Source organism: Typopeltis vanoorti, chromosome 8, assembly GCF_054136105.1.
Source record: "Typopeltis vanoorti isolate ZY-2024b chromosome 8, IOZ_Tvanoo_1.0, whole genome shotgun sequence".
In the NCBI taxonomy this organism is placed as follows: Eukaryota; Metazoa; Arthropoda; class Arachnida; order Uropygi; family Thelyphonidae; genus Typopeltis; species Typopeltis vanoorti.
In genome coordinates, this window is record NC_143556.1 from 25,713,064 (window position 1) to 25,731,928 (window position 18,865).

At 35.5% G+C, this 18,865-nt stretch overlaps 1 protein-coding gene across 6 annotated transcripts in view; it reads right to left on the reverse strand.

The window, feature by feature from the left end:
- LOC150103864 (large proline-rich protein BAG6) overlaps positions 1-18,865 on the reverse strand; it is a 401,723-nt gene that overhangs the window by 53,084 nt on the left and 329,774 nt on the right. For all 6 annotated transcript variants that reach the window (XM_090396569.1, XM_090396571.1, XM_090396573.1 and 3 more), the window contains one exon: positions 11,296-11,383. In XM_090396569.1, the coding sequence (XP_090252695.1) occupies positions 11,296-11,383 (88 nt within the window). The remainder of the gene's footprint in view (positions 1-11,295; positions 11,384-18,865) is intronic.

An 18,865-nucleotide genomic window follows, 5' to 3' on the forward strand; every position in this document is an offset into this window, starting at 1 on the left:
CACAAAGGCAGCACAAAACTAAGTGAAACTCGTGGACAAAAGACTGGAGTCCTAATTAGTTGGGGAAGGAAGCTTATCTCTATGGACACCTATCAGCAGCATATGATGTAAACTGATATCTCAAAGTATTAGTGTTTTCCATATTTTGGGAAGTTTCATGCAACCATATTTATTCAAAATAAGCTGATTTTTAAGAGCAGTAGCAGATTCTATAAACAGTCTTTCTCTTCTGTAATTTACTGTGATGGGGCATGATAGTCTTTTTCAAATTGATTCTGTGAGCTATACCCAAAGCATAGTCTTCAAGGCCAGATTGATCATAGTTATGATTGCATATGTATTTTTCATGTTCTTCCTTGAGTTGTCTCCCTGGCCCCTACTGGACATATGGCTTACCTAAAATTTGTAAACCCAATTCTCCCTAAGACCCATTGTAAAATCTCTTGTGGTGAAACAGAAATATTTTTTTCACCTATATTAATTTTACATGGGCCATAAAAATACTTATAATTAGAAGTGTATATAGCCTATTTTAATGTAATAAATTTTGCAATATAATGTAAGAATAACTGAATGTAGAACCACAAGCATTTGTAACAAAAAGGATCAGACAGGATTATGATAGTAAACTGAAGGTCAACAACAGTCTCAAAGGTCAAAGAATTATAGGAGTTTTTGCAGCCAAAGCCTAATGTAAAAGTGGGTGATGTCAGTTCACTTTCAGAAAACCCGGGAAGTTTTAGAAGGTAAGCCAAGGGACATCCAATGATATAAAAGGTGGAGATTTGGGGGCAAGGGCTCTCCTTTTTTGGTTCCCATAGAAAGCTTTTCGAGGAGAAGAGTCGGAGTCACACGAGCAGTTTTCCGGGAGATCGTGAGGAGTTCACTGGCAGGGGAGCCCGTATTTCAAGGTATCATTCAGAGGTATTCTTCGACGAATGTTCCAATCCACATGTATGCTGATTTGTTGCAGCCAGAGCAGTTCCTAACATTGTCGAGGAAATACATTACTTGTCCAAGGGGGAAATCGCAAGACGATTACTGTCAGATAGTGCCCGATCACAGCCGTCACGCAGGATTAAGAAAGGAACCAGCGAAATTCACCCTTAACCATTTTGGATCCACGACTGTACATGATATTGTGAGCTTGTAAGTAAATTGCTTTATGTTAATAGCCTAGATTACGTGTACAGATGATAGATGTTGATTCTATTTAACTAATGGCATAATGTATTCAAGAGGTCAGAACGCCAAACGTGAGTTTGAATGTGCTTAAAAGAATACTGTAAAGTTGAATAGTGCTTGTGCTACATAATGCTTAAAACGTGTATAATATAATTTTGCCTAATATTAATAGGACAGAGAGCAATATGTTTGTTAAAAATCCACCCACATGCCTACTAAGTTAGGTGTAAAAGGTTTCTTTGTTTAGTACCTTAAGTTAATTGTCTTACTGAATATGTGGAGAGACAGGCATGTGATATGTCCCATTACCTTTGTATATTGTCTTAGTTAAAATAACCATGTTTGTTTTTGTTAATAGCTTGCCTACTAAGTTAGGTGTAAAAGGTTTCTTTGTTTAGTACCTTAAGTTAATTGTCTTACTGAATATGTGGAGAGACAGGCATGTGATATGTCCCATTACCTTTGTATATTGTCTTAGTTAAAATAACCATGTTTGTTTTTGTTAATAGCTTGCCTGATCTTTGTTAGCCAATGCAGTCTCATAAAAAAAAAAAAAAAATTAAAAAAAAAAACCGAACCTGTGTGACCTAAGTGAAGTAACCACCACGACTGAATAATTCGGAATTGCTTGAGACTAAGATCGATTTAAGGGTTATTATACAGCGCACAATGATAGAAGGATATTAGTAGGAACATATAACTGCAGATCTCTACGGGATGATGATAGATTGGAAGAACCGATGAAGGAATTGGAACATATAAAATGGGACATTGTGGGCCTTTCAGAGATAAGAAGGAAAGAAGAAACTCTCATTCAATTAAAAGATGGACATCTACTCTACCACTGTGAATGTGACAGAAACTCAACTGGTGGTGTAGGATTCCTAATAAATAAAACAATCAAGGACAATGTCCTGTTTGTAAATAAAATAACATCAAGAATAGCTGAACTAAGTCTCTTCATAAATAAAAGATACCAACTGAAAATTATACAAGTATATGCCTCAACTATGGACCATCCAGATGAAGAGATAGAAGATTTCTATGAAACATTAGAATCCACATTAAATAATTCTACATAATTATAAAGGGTGACTTTAATGCCAAAATTGGAAGCAGATGTGACCATCTTAACTCCATAGGTATATTTGAATTTGGACAGAGGAATGAAAGAGGAGAAAGATTTATTGAATTTGCAGAAGAAAATAACCTCTTTATTATGAAAAGCTTTTTCAAGAAGAAAATCCACCAAAAATGGACTTGGAGAAGTCTATTTCATTGTAAATTTGTCAAATGGACAAACTTACAATGAAATAGACTTCATCCTCTCCAACAGAAGATATATAATAAATAATACCGAAGTGCTTAATAGATTTAACAGGAAGTGACCACAGACTAGTAAGGGCAAAAGTATGGATCAACAAAAAAAATGGGAATGGAATAAGCTCATAAGAAAAAAAGTCCAATTTAGTGAATCTACAAAACCTCTACCACAATAAAAGCTGTTATAGAGAATCACTCAAAAATGAACTAAAAAAGTTAAACATAGCTATTACCATCGATGATGCTAATGAAATATAAACAAAATCTATCTTGAATTGTGCACTAGAAATAGGAGGTGTAAAAAGGCACCAAGGAGAGGAAAAACTAAGACAGGAAACCTTAGATCTGATGAAGAAAAGAAGAGATATGAAAAGAGATTTGAATGACACCAATAAAATAGAATATTCGGAAATTTGTAAAACTATACGTAAAAGGACGAAACATGAACTTAGATAGTATAATACTAGGAAAATTAATGAAACAATAGAAAACAATAGTAATATGTTTTAAAGTCCTAAGACGAACATTATCAATTGGAACAAAGGAAATAGCTGCTGTAAGAGGAAAAAATGGTGAACTTATCTCAGAGGCACAGTCCTGAGATTACGCAGCGAATGGCACTGCGGTAAAATGAAAAATGGAGAGGCCCGCAGGAGAAGATGGAATTATGGAAGACTTCTTAAAACTGGGAGGAAGCCCTGTCATCAAACAGCTGACGAAACTCTTTAATAAATGCCTAAAACAGAGAAAAATTGGAACAATTCACTTCTAATATTAATTGTTAAAAAGGGCAATAAGGAAGAAATTAAAAACTACAGACCTATAAGCCTACTCCCCACCATATATAAAATTTTCACAAAAATTATAAATAATAGAATAAAATCTAAACTAGAGGGAATGCAATCCTGTGAACAAGCTGGATTTAGAAAGAATTACAATACTTTGGACCATATTCACACATTAAGACAGCTCATTGAAAAATCAATTGAATACAATAAACCCTTATGTTTGGTCTATATAGACTATGAAAAAGCATTTGATTCAGTTAAAAACATCTGCAACCTAAAAGTACTTGAAACCCAGGGAACTGAGAAACCATATATTGAAACACTAAAACATATTTACAATAATGCAACTTCAGTAATTAAATTATATAAAAACAGTGAAAAGTTCCCAATACAAAAAAGGCATCCAACAAGGCGACACCATATCGCCCAAATTATTTACAGTTGCACTAGAGGAAGTCTTTAGAAGTCTTGATTGGGGTAAAAAAAAAAAAAAAGGAATAAACATAAATGGAGAAAGGCTGCATCATCTGAAATTTGCAGATGATATTGCCCTGATAGCAGATAATCTTGAAGATCTAGAAGAAAGGCTAAATCAGTTAAATGAAGCCTCCAGAGAAATTGGATTAAAAATAAACAGAGAAAAAACAAAAATAATGATGAATAAATACATAAACCATAGAACTATAAGGGGTGCTTAAGGGTCAAAGCTATATAACTGAGAGGAGACCTCCACATAGCCTTTAAAGGAATGTGGAGAACCGACAAGGGCTTCTGACCTAATGTCCAATCCTCACCTTCTCGTGGTGCACCCTGTTGGGTATCTACTTGGATACTGAACGAACGAGGATGGGCTGGGAATTTGGGATTTAGCCGACCAAATTATATTCTTATTGGTTAATCCAAAATAAAAAATGATGGTACATGACAAAATTTCATGCCGGCTGGGGCGTCGCCCGGTTAAATAAGGCCCCTGTTGTTTTCGCCAGGGAACCAGGGCGAACAGCAAAAAGTCAGCTACTGGAACAAATCTAAAAACAAACCCCAACTCAACATCACCAGAGTTAAAGATCGGTACTATCAACGTAAGAAGCCTGAATGGCAAAGAAATGGAGCTAGCTGAGGAATTAGATAAGTACCAGATCGACATAATATGGGTGACTGAAACAAAAAAGACCAAAACTGGTGGGATCTTTCTGAGCAATAAATACAAAATGTTATATTCAGGCAATGACAATCAAGGAAAAGAAGGAGTAGCCATAGTATTCAACACAAAATATGAGGTTAATCTTCTTGAATGGCAGTCAGTCTCAAGTAGAGTAATGTGGGCAAATATGAGAATGGGCAACTGGACAATGAGACTTATTTGTGCCTACAGTCCCACAGAAGGTTCTACTAAGGTAGAAGTGGAGGAATTTTTTGAGGCTTTAGAAAAAGCAACTGACACAATGAAGAAGGAAAAGTTGGTCCTTGTTGGGGATCTAAACAGCAGAGTAGAAAATGATTGTGAGACATACAAAAATATTTTGGGAAAATTTGGAGAAAAGAGCAAAGCTAATAATAATGGCAAATATCTGTTGGATTTCTGCTCAGGACATGGACTGGTTATTACTAACACCATGTTCCAACATAAAAATGTGCACAAATTCACATGGAGAGAAGAGGCTAGGAATAAGAAAAGTCTCATTGACTATGTTATTGTTGATAGTGAGATTTTCTCCATGGTGCAGGACACCAGAGTGAACAGAGAATTTGAAATTGGAAGTGATCACTATTTAGTCTTGAGCAGGATAAAATTGAATTTCATATTGAAAAGAATAACATGTAAGAAAGTTTTAAAGCGAATAAAAGTTGAGCAGCTCTCAGATGTGAACTGTAGACTAAAATATACAAAGATTATTGAAGAAAAAATGAAAGAGTTTGAGAACAGGAATCAAACCTTGGAGATTCAGTGGCAAACTCTGAAGAAAAGATTGATTGATTCTGCCAGAGAGGCATGTGGTGAGGTTGTCTGCAAAGATAAAAAAATCAGAACTCCTCCCTGGTGGAATCAGAGGCAGTGAAGGAAAAGAAGAAAGCATATCAAAAGTTCCTGTCAAATAAGTCAGCTTGTGCTCTTAGAGAATATAGAGACAAATGCAAGAATGCTAAACACTGTGTACAACTAGCTAAACAAAAGTCATGGGAGGACTTTGGCAAGAATATAGAAAATAAATATCAAGAAGGTCAAAAAACATTCTGGAGGTTGTTGAAGAAGCTTAGTAATGGAGGAAAGAGTGCTGTAAAAGGAGTTAGAGATGATAAAGGTGACATGAAAACGGGAGAAAAAGATATCCTTGAGGTATGGAGTAATTACTTTGAAAAACTGCTAAACGAAACAAGCAGTGATGACAGCACAGTGGTAAAAAACACTGACCAGGCATGCAGTCAGGAATACATATCCATACTTGAAGTAGAAAAAGCCGTCAAAGGCTTGAAATGTGGAAAGGCAGCAGGAGTAGATGATATTCGACCAGAAATGCTGAAGTATGGTTGTATAAAGGTGGTTCCAAGACTGCTGTTGTAAATTACCGACCGATTAGCACATCAGGAATCATTGTCAAGGTCTTAGAGAAATTAGTCAAGAAAAGAATACAGGATTGGATAGATGAAAATGGGATATTGTATGGGGGACAACATGGTTTTGTGAAGGGTAGATCATGCCTCAGTAACTTGCTCACGTTTTATAACAAAGCGACAGTTGAACTGGATAGGGGTAATGGGTTTACAGTGATACTACTGGACCTTGCCAAGGCCTTTGACAGGATACCACATGGAACCCTAATCAGTAAACTGGAGCAGATCGGGGTTGGTGAGATGGATAGGAGGGTAGTTGAAGGAGAGATACCAGAGAGTGGTTTATGCAGGAGTGGAGTCTAAAAGACGACTTGTGACTAGTGGTGTGCCGCAGGGCTCTGTTCTTGGACCACTGCTTTTCAATTTGTTCATCAATGATATAGGAAAGGATTTGAGAGGAAGTGTTCACTTGTTTGCTGATGATGCAAAGTTGGGTAGAGCAATTGTGAGTGCACAGGATGTCAAAATTTTACAGGATGATTTGGATAGTTTGGAGGATTGGGCTAGGAAAAATGGATGTCAATTTAATGTGGCAAAGTGTAAGGTTATGCACTTTGGGGTGAAAAGAATAGCAGCAGTATATCGCACTGGTGGAACCGTACTCCAGGAGATTGATGAGGCCAGGGATTTGGGAGTGTTGGTGGATAGGGAATTGAAGTTTAGGGGGCACATTGCAAAAGTGACTAAATCAGCTCATCAAATCACTTGGCTTCTGAAAAATACTTTAACATGCAGAGACAAACAAGTTGTTGTTCTTCTGTATCGAGCCTTGATAAGACCCCACCTGGACTACTGTGCCCAGTTATGGGCACCAGAGTTTCTTCGTGATGGGGAGGAAGTGGAGAGGATCCAGAGACGAGTGACCAAGATGACAGAAGGTCTGTGGAATGAACCTTATGAGAATAGGTTGAAGATTTGTGGGTTGCAGAGAGTGGACGATAGGGAAGGAGGGGTGATATGATTGAGACATTCAAATTACTGAAGGGTTTCTATAAGATTGATCCAGAAGATATTTTTGAAAATATGACTGGTGGTGGGAGGACTAGGGGCCATTCATGGAAGCTGGGCAAGAGCGTGGTTGACAAGGGAGTTAGAGCTAGGTTATTTACTTGGAGAGTGGTGAATGAGTGGAATAAGCTTCCAGAGTCTGTTGCGGGTGCTACGACTGTGAATGAGTTTAAGGCAAGGTATGATAGATACTGTGTCAATGTCGAATAGTTGTTCTTGACATGATGTTAGGGCCTCCCTCGATGAGTCTGTCGACTCCTTGGAGTTGCCTGGAACAATAATAATAAAAATGTGTGGGATTGGCACTCTCCATATGGTTTCATTGTTGTTTGAAGAAGGCTTATAGGAATCAAAGACAAATTGTATAGTTTAAGAAGCCATTCTCTGTTGGATCATGCACGTGACAACCAAACGTTCTTGCTTTAGCTATTTGTGGTTTCGAGAATGCAATGTGAACACAATGCAAACGACTTTCAGTGATTCCAGTTTTCTGTGAAAGATGGTGAGTAGATTGTTATATAGCATCCAGTAGGTTTGCATTAAACTGTGGTTAGTTCACCTGAAGGAAAGAGGAGTAAAATGTCCAGGAAAGCTAGTTTGTTTTCTCTTTCTATTTTCATGGTGAAGTTTATATGGGGGTGTAGATTTATTTTTGCTAGAAAGGCCAGCAGAGTTTTATATGGGACCAGATGACTAAAACATCATCAATGTAATGTATTCAAATGAAGTTTTGGGTTATATGGATGAGATAAGGATTTCTTCTAGGTGCTCCAGATAAAAGCTTGCAAGAGCTGGAGACAGTGAACACCCCATTGTGGTGGTCCCATTAACTTGTCTGTAAATTGTGTTTTGTCACATAAAATAGCCTGAGCAGATAAAGTAAAGTTGAACAATTTGATTATATCCACAGGAAAGGTTGTGAAAGCAGATGAAGGCAATCTTCCAGAGGCATGTTAATGAATAAGGATTCAATATTGAAAGGATTTTAAATCCATCATCTGAACTTGACTCAGATTAACTGCCTCGCATTACTGAAGATATTGGACAGTCTTATTTTGATCAGACATCCTTTTTTTTTTCTTATTATTGTTATAATTTTTTGTATTTGTTTTAAATAATCTAATATGTCTGCTTTAACCACTTGCATTCTATTTCCCAAATCTCCATGTAGCTCTCACTGTCTTATATGAGGGGGTGTGCTGAAAAGTTGTGATAATCACCATGAAGAAATTGAGGTAGAACCATATAACTTACACGTTATTCTACGTATTCTCTACAAAGTATTATACACTTGTTACAACACTGCCTGCATCATTTGCAACCCTCTGAGGAAAAAGTCTTTCCCTTGTTGCACAAATCAGCATTTAGCTGCAGATATGACTTCAGTGTTTCTTTAAATTTGGAAACAGGAAATAGTCAGATGGGGCCAGGTCTGGTGAAGGCAGACATTGAAAGCCCAAGTTGTGTATTGTCTGTAGGGTTTCATGAGCAGCTGTGTTGTCCTGCAAAAGCAACACACCTCTCTTAGTTTCCTGCAGTATTTTTCCTTCAGAGTTGTTGAATAAACTGCTGCTGTAACAGTTTCACCTTTTTAAGGTACTTGGTAAGGATTACACCATCCATATTCCAAAAAACAATGGCAAGAACCTTCCCTGCTGACGTCTGGATTTGAAACTTCTTTGGCCATGGAGAACCTTTGTGTTCCACTCTACTGACTGTTGTTTGGCCTCCTGGGTCATGGTAATGAAGCCATGTTTCATTAACAGTCACAATACAAGCCAAAATATCTAGACCTGATTTCTCAAAATGACCCAAAATCCCTTGAAATGACAACACACGTTCTCTCTTTTGGTCAGCATTTAAACATTTGGGGATCCACTTCGTTGAGAGCTTCTGCATGTCCAGATGTTGGTGGATAACGACTCCAACTCGCTCCCTGGATATCCCAGAGTCTTTGCAATGTTTTTGGCTGGTATTCATCTATCATCAAGGATCATGGCATGCACTGCATCGATGTTTTCAGGTGTGATGCTGAGGAAAGTCTTCCTGACTCAGGGGCATCTACCCAGGATGCCCAGTTTTAAACTTGGCCACTCATCTGGCAACTGTTGGATATGCTGGGACATAGTCTCCCTAAAGTTTGGTGAATCTCAGTTATAGTCTTTTCTTGAAGTAAAAAAAAACTTAATGATGGTCTGCACTACTGAGTCTTCGAATTTCTTCAAAATCTCTGATGTCTTATTATATATCCTAAAAGGAAAAGACAAATTATTACAATTTGATGAAACATTGGGGGGGGGGGGGGGGGTTAAAGGGTTTTAAGATATAGTTCGCCCACTGATTTGAGGTCCCTCGACACTTCTGCGCATGTCAGAAAAAGGAGAATCCATTCCGATAATAGGGTAATCAGTCTGTCTTCTGGGATAAACTGAGTTTGTTTATTATTACAGGTCGGAAAATTTAGCTTTTCTTTTACGAACATTGCTGTTTTTAAAGTGTAACTATTTTGCTTGTATAACAGTTGGAAAAATGTACGTAGAGTGTTAATACCTGCAAATACTGCGTTCTACATAAAACAATGTCACTTCGCTCCATGATAAGTTTCCTTTTATTCTGGGACTTTTTAAAACAAAATCCGATTTCATGAAGTATTTTCCTTTTAAAGTTTCTCTTTTCCAAGGAAAATTAATTTTTTTCTTTAAGCACAGGAATCAATTTCGGAACAGTTGGCACTCTTTTCTCGACCACGTAAAATTCGTGAATAGCTCTTCTTATAACGTCTACATCAAAATCATTCAAAGCTACGGTTTCGATGGTTTTCTTTCTCTGTCACTTTTTTTTAGGAGATTTAAATTTTGGCTTACCTTCACCTTTTGATTCCCTACGAATTCTTTTAACAGTCGACCCCGATACGCCCGCAATTGCACTTGCACGTTTTATGACTTGAGAAAGAGGAACAAGAAGACGGCCTTTTGACGATTCTTTTTCGCAGAATGTCAGCACATTATTCAATATTCTTTTGCAAGAGCTACTGAAACGTGTAACAATAGAACTTGTTGACTGTACTGGATCCATCATACAAATTAATAATAAAAAAATAATGCAAAAAGAGAACAACAAAAATCAAGCTAGTACTAGTACAGCGACAGACAAGAAAGCACGTGATTTCGCATGTTGGCGACCAATTCGTACATCCTTCATTTCTTTCTCCCCTTCAGCACGAATCGACTATTCTTGGCACCAAGCCAAGAAGGGATCTAGAAATGGTGGGCGAACTATATGTTCTTTCTTGTGGTTATATCAGTTGCTTTAATATTGTTTTTGTTCTAGGTGTTTATAAGAACTATTCACCCCCCCCCATCATATTAAAGAAGCATCTTTAAAAAATTCCTCTTCACAAACTCCCTTCTTCCATTATGTTTAAGGAACATATCCCTTAAATTAGCACTGCTCATACATTTTTGAATAATAATAATAATAATGTCAGTTACTTAAAATTTTCATTTCTAATGATTCCACTATCGATGCCATCTGTTCACTGCCCAAATCTTCTCTCAGATCTGAGGTCTCTAGTCTTCAAGCAACCCCCCACCTCCTTTCCTAATGTTAAAACTGGTTTGAACACTGGTATACTACTAGCATGTGGCTAATTTCTGTCTTAATTTATATATTTTATATATTATATTTATATATTTATTCAATGCACTTCTTAACCTAGACCAGTAGCATATCAAGAACAGGAGCTTGCTTGAGCTACTTAAGATATCTTGTATATAGTATGCAACATCCATTGTTAATAATGCTGGCAGCAAACGAGAATGCATTCGCACATTTATTTTGAAGAAACTACAGAAAAAGCTTTAATCTGGTAAATGCTATATGTCAACAATTCATTTCGTTCTTCACATTTCCCTTATACACCAATGGAACAATAACTACTATTACCTACAATGAACACAGATTTGCTGAAAATGGCTATATGCTTATGAGGAAATAAAAGACAGCTTAACAAATACTGATCAGTATTATATAACGAAATAAAGTGTGAAGGATAAAGTGACTATTTCATGCTCCAAAGGCGTATACCATCCACCACATAATCTGTATTAATATTTTTAATGATCCCACCAGATGTGAAATGCATGTAGTATACAAATAGCATGAAGTTGATGATCTGAAATCAAAGAAAATATAAGTTAATGAATAATTTTTATTTATTGTTTTGGAATGGTGTAATAGTGTTAAAAAGCAGAAATGAGGAGTAAGGTTAATATATCTCATCATTATGGACAGTTGGATAAAATGACAAGCTTTTATTTATTTATTTTTAATGTTAAATATATGCATATAACATGTATATAAAACACATAACACTTACATTCTCCTTCTACATAAGGAGAATCTTCAAAACGAGATATGATGTCTGCAAGAGTCATCTGGGGTTGAGTTGGATTATTGGCAGCAGTCTGAAAACAAAGTACAACCATTTATTTAATAAAATGTTCAGAATCATGAGCGAATAAAAATTAAAACTGTGATTCAAAAAATGTTCAAGGAATATTAACATTTAAAATGGGTAATTTTATTGGTATCGTTTAAGGGTGAAAGCTAGTTATGTGGGACCTCCAATCAGATCTCTTGCAGAAAAATAATCAGGGTTTCTGATCTAATCTCCAATTGTTACCCTCTCTGATGCAATGCTAGTATGTATTTACTTTTGTATGTGGGTGTGTAAATTTCACCTATGAGAAGCTGTTAGCTACTGCACATTTAGTACTCTGGATAAGAAAAGGATGAGAATCTTGCTCTACAGTCCATATTAGTCTCTAGAAGCTAATTCAGGCCGCTGATAAATAAACAGGTGGTCTCATGCCAAGCAATGAAATTCATCTACCACCAAAAACATAGTGAATGAATAATGACTGGTTAATAACTGATTTACATTCTGTCTTTGTTTAAACCATACATGCATTTTGATATATAATATGATCACACATTGCACTACCTGTGATCAATGTTTTTCAATCTCTTGTAGGAGAATATAATGTAAAAAAAAAAAAAGTCCCATTGGCTGGCATGTTGACTCAGTCTAGGAACCAAGGAGAAGAGAACTGTGATAATCCAATTATTGGAACAACTTGAACAAATGTATGAAATTCTCCAAGATATCAGAAACAACATCCAGAGGACATAGTATGTAGGGTTTTAGGATTAAGAGGTTGTATTGCTTATATGCATATTTGAGTGTTACACTGTAAACTCAATGTTCTGTGAGAGACAAAATATTGGAGTCTGATGCCACTGACGTGTATATATGTCCATAATTACATAGATGCAAATATAACCTTTGGATATTATATAAATAATATGGATATGAAGCATATATTTTTAATATATTTTATCTATGTGGCTGTTTGGTTCATTAAACCCTCTGCAAAAAAAAAATGAACTGAAGACATCAAATCAATGCGAATTCACGTATCAACAGAAAAGAGGTTGAACTAGAAGAATTACTGATACATGTGGACATGAATGCTAAAATGAGATACGTCTAAATACGTTATAAATTTATTTGAATAAACAGTGAGCAGGAGAAAGGAAGGAGCGGCTATAATATTCAACACTAAACAAGATAAACTTTTTGAACTGCTGGCTAGCCATGAACTCATTCAAGCCTAGAATCATTAGAAAGAACAATTGACAAACCAAAAATGAAAAGCTGACTGTTAGAAAGAAAATCAGTCAAGCCTAAAGACAAATGTTTTGGGGAAAATTTAAAGAAAAAAGGATTCTTAGTCTAAGAGGAATAAACATAATTATATGCTTGCAATTCTGAATAATACATGGACTGACAACATCACCCTGTTCAAATAAAAAAAGATGTACATAAATTGGCATAGAGAAAACATTAGAAATAAGCCTTAAGAGAAGAACTGAAGACATGCACTGTATTCTTTACTAAAGAAATAAAATGAGAAGCTACTCCAAAGGACAGCTCCATGTTTTAAGATTTATAGGAGAATAGGGAAATTATCATTCCTGTAAATGTCACAAAACGATGGAAATATACTTGCAGAAAATGCACATAGCAGAAGGGAATATCAGAGTGAAAGACAGGAATGAACTGGTGAGCAGTTACACATAAACACACTCTCTTCTACACTACATCAACGATCCCAAATGTGAGAAAAGTTGATTAAAGGTAATGCCTGGAGCAAAGGAGAAAACTTAATTCCTTGAATGATGAAGCAGTATTTGTAAGATTTATGTCAAGAAATATTTGGATATTTGTCAAAAAAAAAATGGAAGATGTTGCTGTTGTTACAGTTTTAATTTTTTTTAATAGTACATCATAACTATGTGTCAAATCAATCTTTAATTAAGTATAAACAGAAATGTTATTAAAATATATAAAAAGATTTGTATGCAAAAACTTTTGATGTATATCAGTAAAACATATAAAATATCTGTTTAAAAGATCAAATAACTTGTGGATCTGATAAAATCTGCAGTAGTGTATAAAGCTCAGGTAGGCTAGTAAAAACGATCATCACTCCTCAACAAGAAGAAGAAGAAATGTGCCAGACGATTATGATATATGCAGAGCCATGCAAGAACAACTTCCACTGAATGAATCCTGTGCAGACTGGACTGCCAAAGGTTAATTTCAGGGGAGACAGATGCAGATCCCAAAGACTGATTTTGAACTATATGTATAGACAAGCACAAAATTAGAGTATTCTGCTGTTTAGAGGAAGTGCTAGCAGAGAGAGGGGTAAAATGTTTAATCAGCATGAAGAGAAGATACATGATGGGATGCAGCTGTGCCACAGTGGTAGTATTTAGTAACAGTGATGTAATATCATCTCCCCTAATCCAGAACTTGCAGTAATTCTTTATTTACAAATCAAAGGGATGCATGACAGTGACAGGTATTGTAGAAAGTTTCCCATCATAGACAAAAACTAATTGGCCATGTGAAATGTGTTGGAAGGGATTTGGTTACATATAACAGAACAACACTGAAGTGAGAGAGATGGTTTATTTGCTTTGACAGGCACAAAATCCGAGCATTTCATGGTCTAGGAATAGGTTATGTTCAAAATGCTCCAACTGCAGCTCTGACAACCTGATGATGGAACTGGATCCAACCACCGAAATGTACAGTCTATGAAAAAAAGTAGAACTTGAAACCCATAACTGAGTCTTGATTTGAAGTGTTCAATATAAGTAGAGAAATGGACATCTACCTCAAGAGGTGGAAGATAGGGTGCAAAGTATGTTCATCTTTATTCAGCATTTATCTTGCAACTGATTTATAAGAAGAAATGTCGGTTGTTTGTCAAATATGAGTCCCAAGAACATTTCTTCTGTTGCAACTGGGATTATTGCTTGCCCTGATCTTAATTTTGGATCAGGGCAGGTTAATGGCTTGCTGCAACAGTCTTTGACACAACTATTGCAACAATGATAAAAGAATCCACATAGACAGCATTAAAGTTGGCAGAAACTCTTAACTTTGACAGTAAATAGAATGCCACACCATAGCACTTTGTGTGATAATACCCTTAATCTTGGAGAAAGGATCGAGAATGCCCATCCCAATTGACCTGGAATATTTGTTCAGATATCAAATTTTTAATAGACAGAGATATATCCATTATATTTACTACAAACCATACAAAGTTTATATGAAGACACAACAATCATGTTACAATTAGGTAATAAATTAACAGAAGAGATTGGAATTAATCAAGGTGTAAGACATGCATGTAGTTTCTCTCCAATTCTCAACATATACAATGATCAAATTATAAAACTATGAAAAACAACAAGGAAACCAGATATCTAGTTAACTAGAAGAACTGTTATCAACACAATGCCGTATGCTAATGATCAGAATATAAAAAAAAAACGAAGATACCTTGCTTCAAAAAATCAGTTTATGAACTAAATAAAATAAGCCAACAATACAAATTACGATTCCCAAAAGAAAACAAAAAAGCATGATATTTAAATAGCACAGGAGACAGTTTAATAATTTAGGTCGCATAATTATTTAAAAGAAAAAGATATAGATGAAAAAATAAATTCCAGAAAATCTATAGAACAATTAAAAGGACACTAAATAAAAAAACAAGATGAGAAAGTCAAAACTTAAATTTTATAAACTGAGTCTTGATTTCTAAACCATACTGAGTATGGTTTAAAAATATAGTCTGTTAAAAGAAAGATCAAAGTAAAATACAGGTAAAATAAGAAAATTAAAAGATGCACGAAACTAGACCATATAAAAAATAAAGACATTAGAAAAGAGCAAGATGTTTGCAACTTAAATGAAAAGATCAAGAAATATAGAGAGAAATGGAAAGAGCAAAGGGGCAGTGAAGGAAATGAAGAAAGCATATCAAAAGTTGTTCGCAAATAAGTCAGCTTGTGCTCTTAGAGAATACAGAGACAAATGTAAGAAAGCAAAACACTGTGTAAAACTAGCTAAACAAACGTCATGGGAGGACTTTGGCAGGAACATAGAAAATAAATATCAAGAAGGTAGTAAGATATTCTGGAGGTTGTTGAAGAAGCTTAGAAATGGAGGAGAGAGTGCTGTAAAAGGAGTTAGAGATGATAAAGGTGACATGAAAACGGGAAAAAAAGATATCCTTGAAGTATGAAGTAATTACTTTGAAAAACTGCTAAATGAAACAAGCAGTGATGACAGCACAGTGGTAAAAAACACTGACCAGGCATGCAGTCAGGAATACATATCCATACTTGAAGTAGAAAAAGCCGTCAAAGGCTTGAAATGTGGAAAGGCAGCAAGAGTAGATGATATTCGACAAGAAATGCTTAAGTATGGTAGTATAAGAGTGTTACAGTGGCTGCACTGCATAGTTCAGAAAGCCCGGACAGAGGGACGAATTCCCAATGATTGGAGTAGAGCTCTCATAGTACCCATATATAAAAAGGGAAATAAAACAATGTGAGAATTACAAAGGTATTTCCCTACTGAGTGTTCCTGGCAAGATCTATGCAAGTATACCTGAGAAATAGTTGAGAAGAATTGTGGAAGAAAAGCTTGGTGAAGAACAAGCTGGATTCAGGCCAAATAGAGGCTGTCAGGATCAGATCTTCACTTTACGACAAATAGTCGAGAAAGCATGGGAATATAACAAAGATCTGTATTTAAGTTTTGTCGATTTGGAAAGGGCATATGACAAGGTGCCAAGAGAGAAGCTATTCAATACGCTACAGTTATATGGTGTCAATGGGGCATTATATCAAGCAATACTTAGTCTTTATTTGAGTTGTAAGTCAGCAAAATAAAATGTTAAATCTGGTGTGAGACAAGGATGTACATTATACCTTCTGTTATTCATTATCTATATGGATCACATTATGAAGGAAAGTGGTATTAAACATGATATCAAAATTGGAGATGTTAATATCAGCTCTTTGCTTTATGCAGATGATGTTATACTTCTAAATAAATCCACTACAAGTCTGCAAGATCACAAAATTGAATAACTGTTGTAATAGATATGGGATGAAGGTTAGCATTCAAAAGACAAAGACAATGAAAATAGGCAGAATCATTGAAAATGTCAACTGTGTTGTGAATGGAGAACCTGTGGAACAAGTAAAACATTTCAGCTACTTAGGCACAATTTTTAGTGAAGATGGTAAATTCAATATAGAAATAGATGACAGAATCAGGAAATCTGGTATGGTGGGAAGTCAATTGAATAAATTCATATGGAATAAGAGAGAAATTAGTCAGAACACTAAATTAGCTGTATACAAGACAGTGTTCAAACCAGTTTTAACTTATGGATCTGAGAGCTGGGTCAGAAGTAAAACACTTGAACAAAGACTAGAGACCAGATATGAATCCTGAGAAAGATTATAGGTGTGAACAGATGGCATCAATGGCAATATCATATTAAAAACGAGGATATTAGGAAAGAACTTGACATTGTCAGCATCCAGGAATGCGTTAGCAGAGCTAACCTCAAGTGGTATGGTCACTTAAACAGAATGGGCGAGGAAATATTAGCCAAACAAGTGTTCTCTGCCAGGTTGGCAGGAAAACGCCCCAAAGGAAGACCAAGATATAGGTGGATTGATATGGTACAAAGTGCCTTAGACGATAGAAATATAAGATCTGATAATGTTGGAGTCTTGACAACTAACAGACTGACTTGGAGGAAAATTGTAGATAGGAAGTTAGTAATGATGTAATTTTTTCATGTAGTACTATCATATCCTGAGGGTACATGGCAGGAATTTGATGATGATGGAGATACCAGGTAACAAAACAAGTGCATAAATACAGACCGAAAGGGAAAAGAAAGAGAGAGAGAGAGAGAGAGAGATGAAGACCAGTTTCAAGATGGAAAGACCAGTGAAGATGGAACAGGCAAATGTCTAATCCTTGAAGAAAGAGAAGGAAGTAGCCTCTGAAACCGAAATTGTATAGGGCTTTCAATGTGTCAAAGCTCCAAGCTATATTGCATATGCATTTTCAATGGTAAAGAAAATGGAAAAGTACACTAGTTTAAAAACCCTTAAGGGATACCTCCTGTGAGATTAAATGATCTTGTGTAGAAGGATGTTTTAAAAAGCAGGGAGGTCTTGGGGGACAAAAAAAATTACTGCTGTCCAGAAATCCAAAAAGATGAGCATTAACAATTTTTTTTTCTTCCCCCAATATATTGTACAAACAGATAGTCAGAGCAACTGGAAAGTAATCGGTTGGTATTTCTGGATCTAACCTGGCTTTAGTAATATAATAATAATCACCTTTTGGGATTCTGGATATTCATACTCATAGAAAACTGCTGAATAAGCAGAGTATTTGAACCATAAAGTATAGTGACTTGTATAACCATCTCATGATGGATAACATTTGGTTAGAATTGGAAAAAAAAAAAAAAAAACAGTTTCAGCCCAATTTTTCTTACAGCATTTTTTTCTTTTAAGCAGCTGATCATGTAAATAATAGTGATAATTAACATTTAAATGCATTCATTTTATAAATAATGTGAGCAATTATAAATTATAATGAATACTGAAGATTTAATTATAAACATCAATTTAATTTTTTTCCTGAAAAACTTTAGTTTCCAAAAATCCCTGCATATATATATCTTGCACCACAATTTTTTAACTTTAATTTCGGAGGAAAAAGTGTAAATTATATTTGAGTAAATACAATAAATGTTAATGGCCAAATGATATATTGTACATGTAAGAATTTCTTCAAGCAGAAAGAGACAAAACACTTGATTTTAGTATGTGAGAGTTCTGACAGGTGAATGTGCATGTGAGATGGAGAAAAACATACATGAGTAGAGACACCAACTTTCAGATATTCTAAAGTTTTATAAAGAATGTTGAAATCAGGCTTCTTGTGAACTTCTGTCTACCTGTGTGCAATAAAGAGGAATAAAACTTCATTTTGGGTAAGAAAGCATATCAAAAGTTCCTGGCAAATAAGTCAGCTTGTGCTCTTAGAGAATACAGAGACAAATGCAAGAATGCTAAACACTGTGTAAAACTAGCTAAACAAAAGTCATGGGAGAACTTTGGCAGGAATATAGAAAATAAATATCAAGAAGGTGGCAAAATATTCTGAAGGTTGTTGAAGCAGCTTAGGAATGGAGGAAAGAGTTAGAGATGATAAAGGCAACACGAAAACAGAAGAAAAAGATATCCTTGAAGTATGGAGTAATTACTTCGAAAAATTGCTAAATGAAACAAGCAGCGATAGTACAGTGGCAAAAAATACTCAACAGGCGTGCAGTCAGGAATACTTATCCATACTTGAAGTAGAAAAGGCCATCAAAGGCTTGAAATGTGAAAGGGTAGCAGGAGTAGATGATATTCGACCAGAAATGCTGAAGTATGGTAAAAGTCTTACAGTGGCTGGACTTCATAGTTCAGAAAGC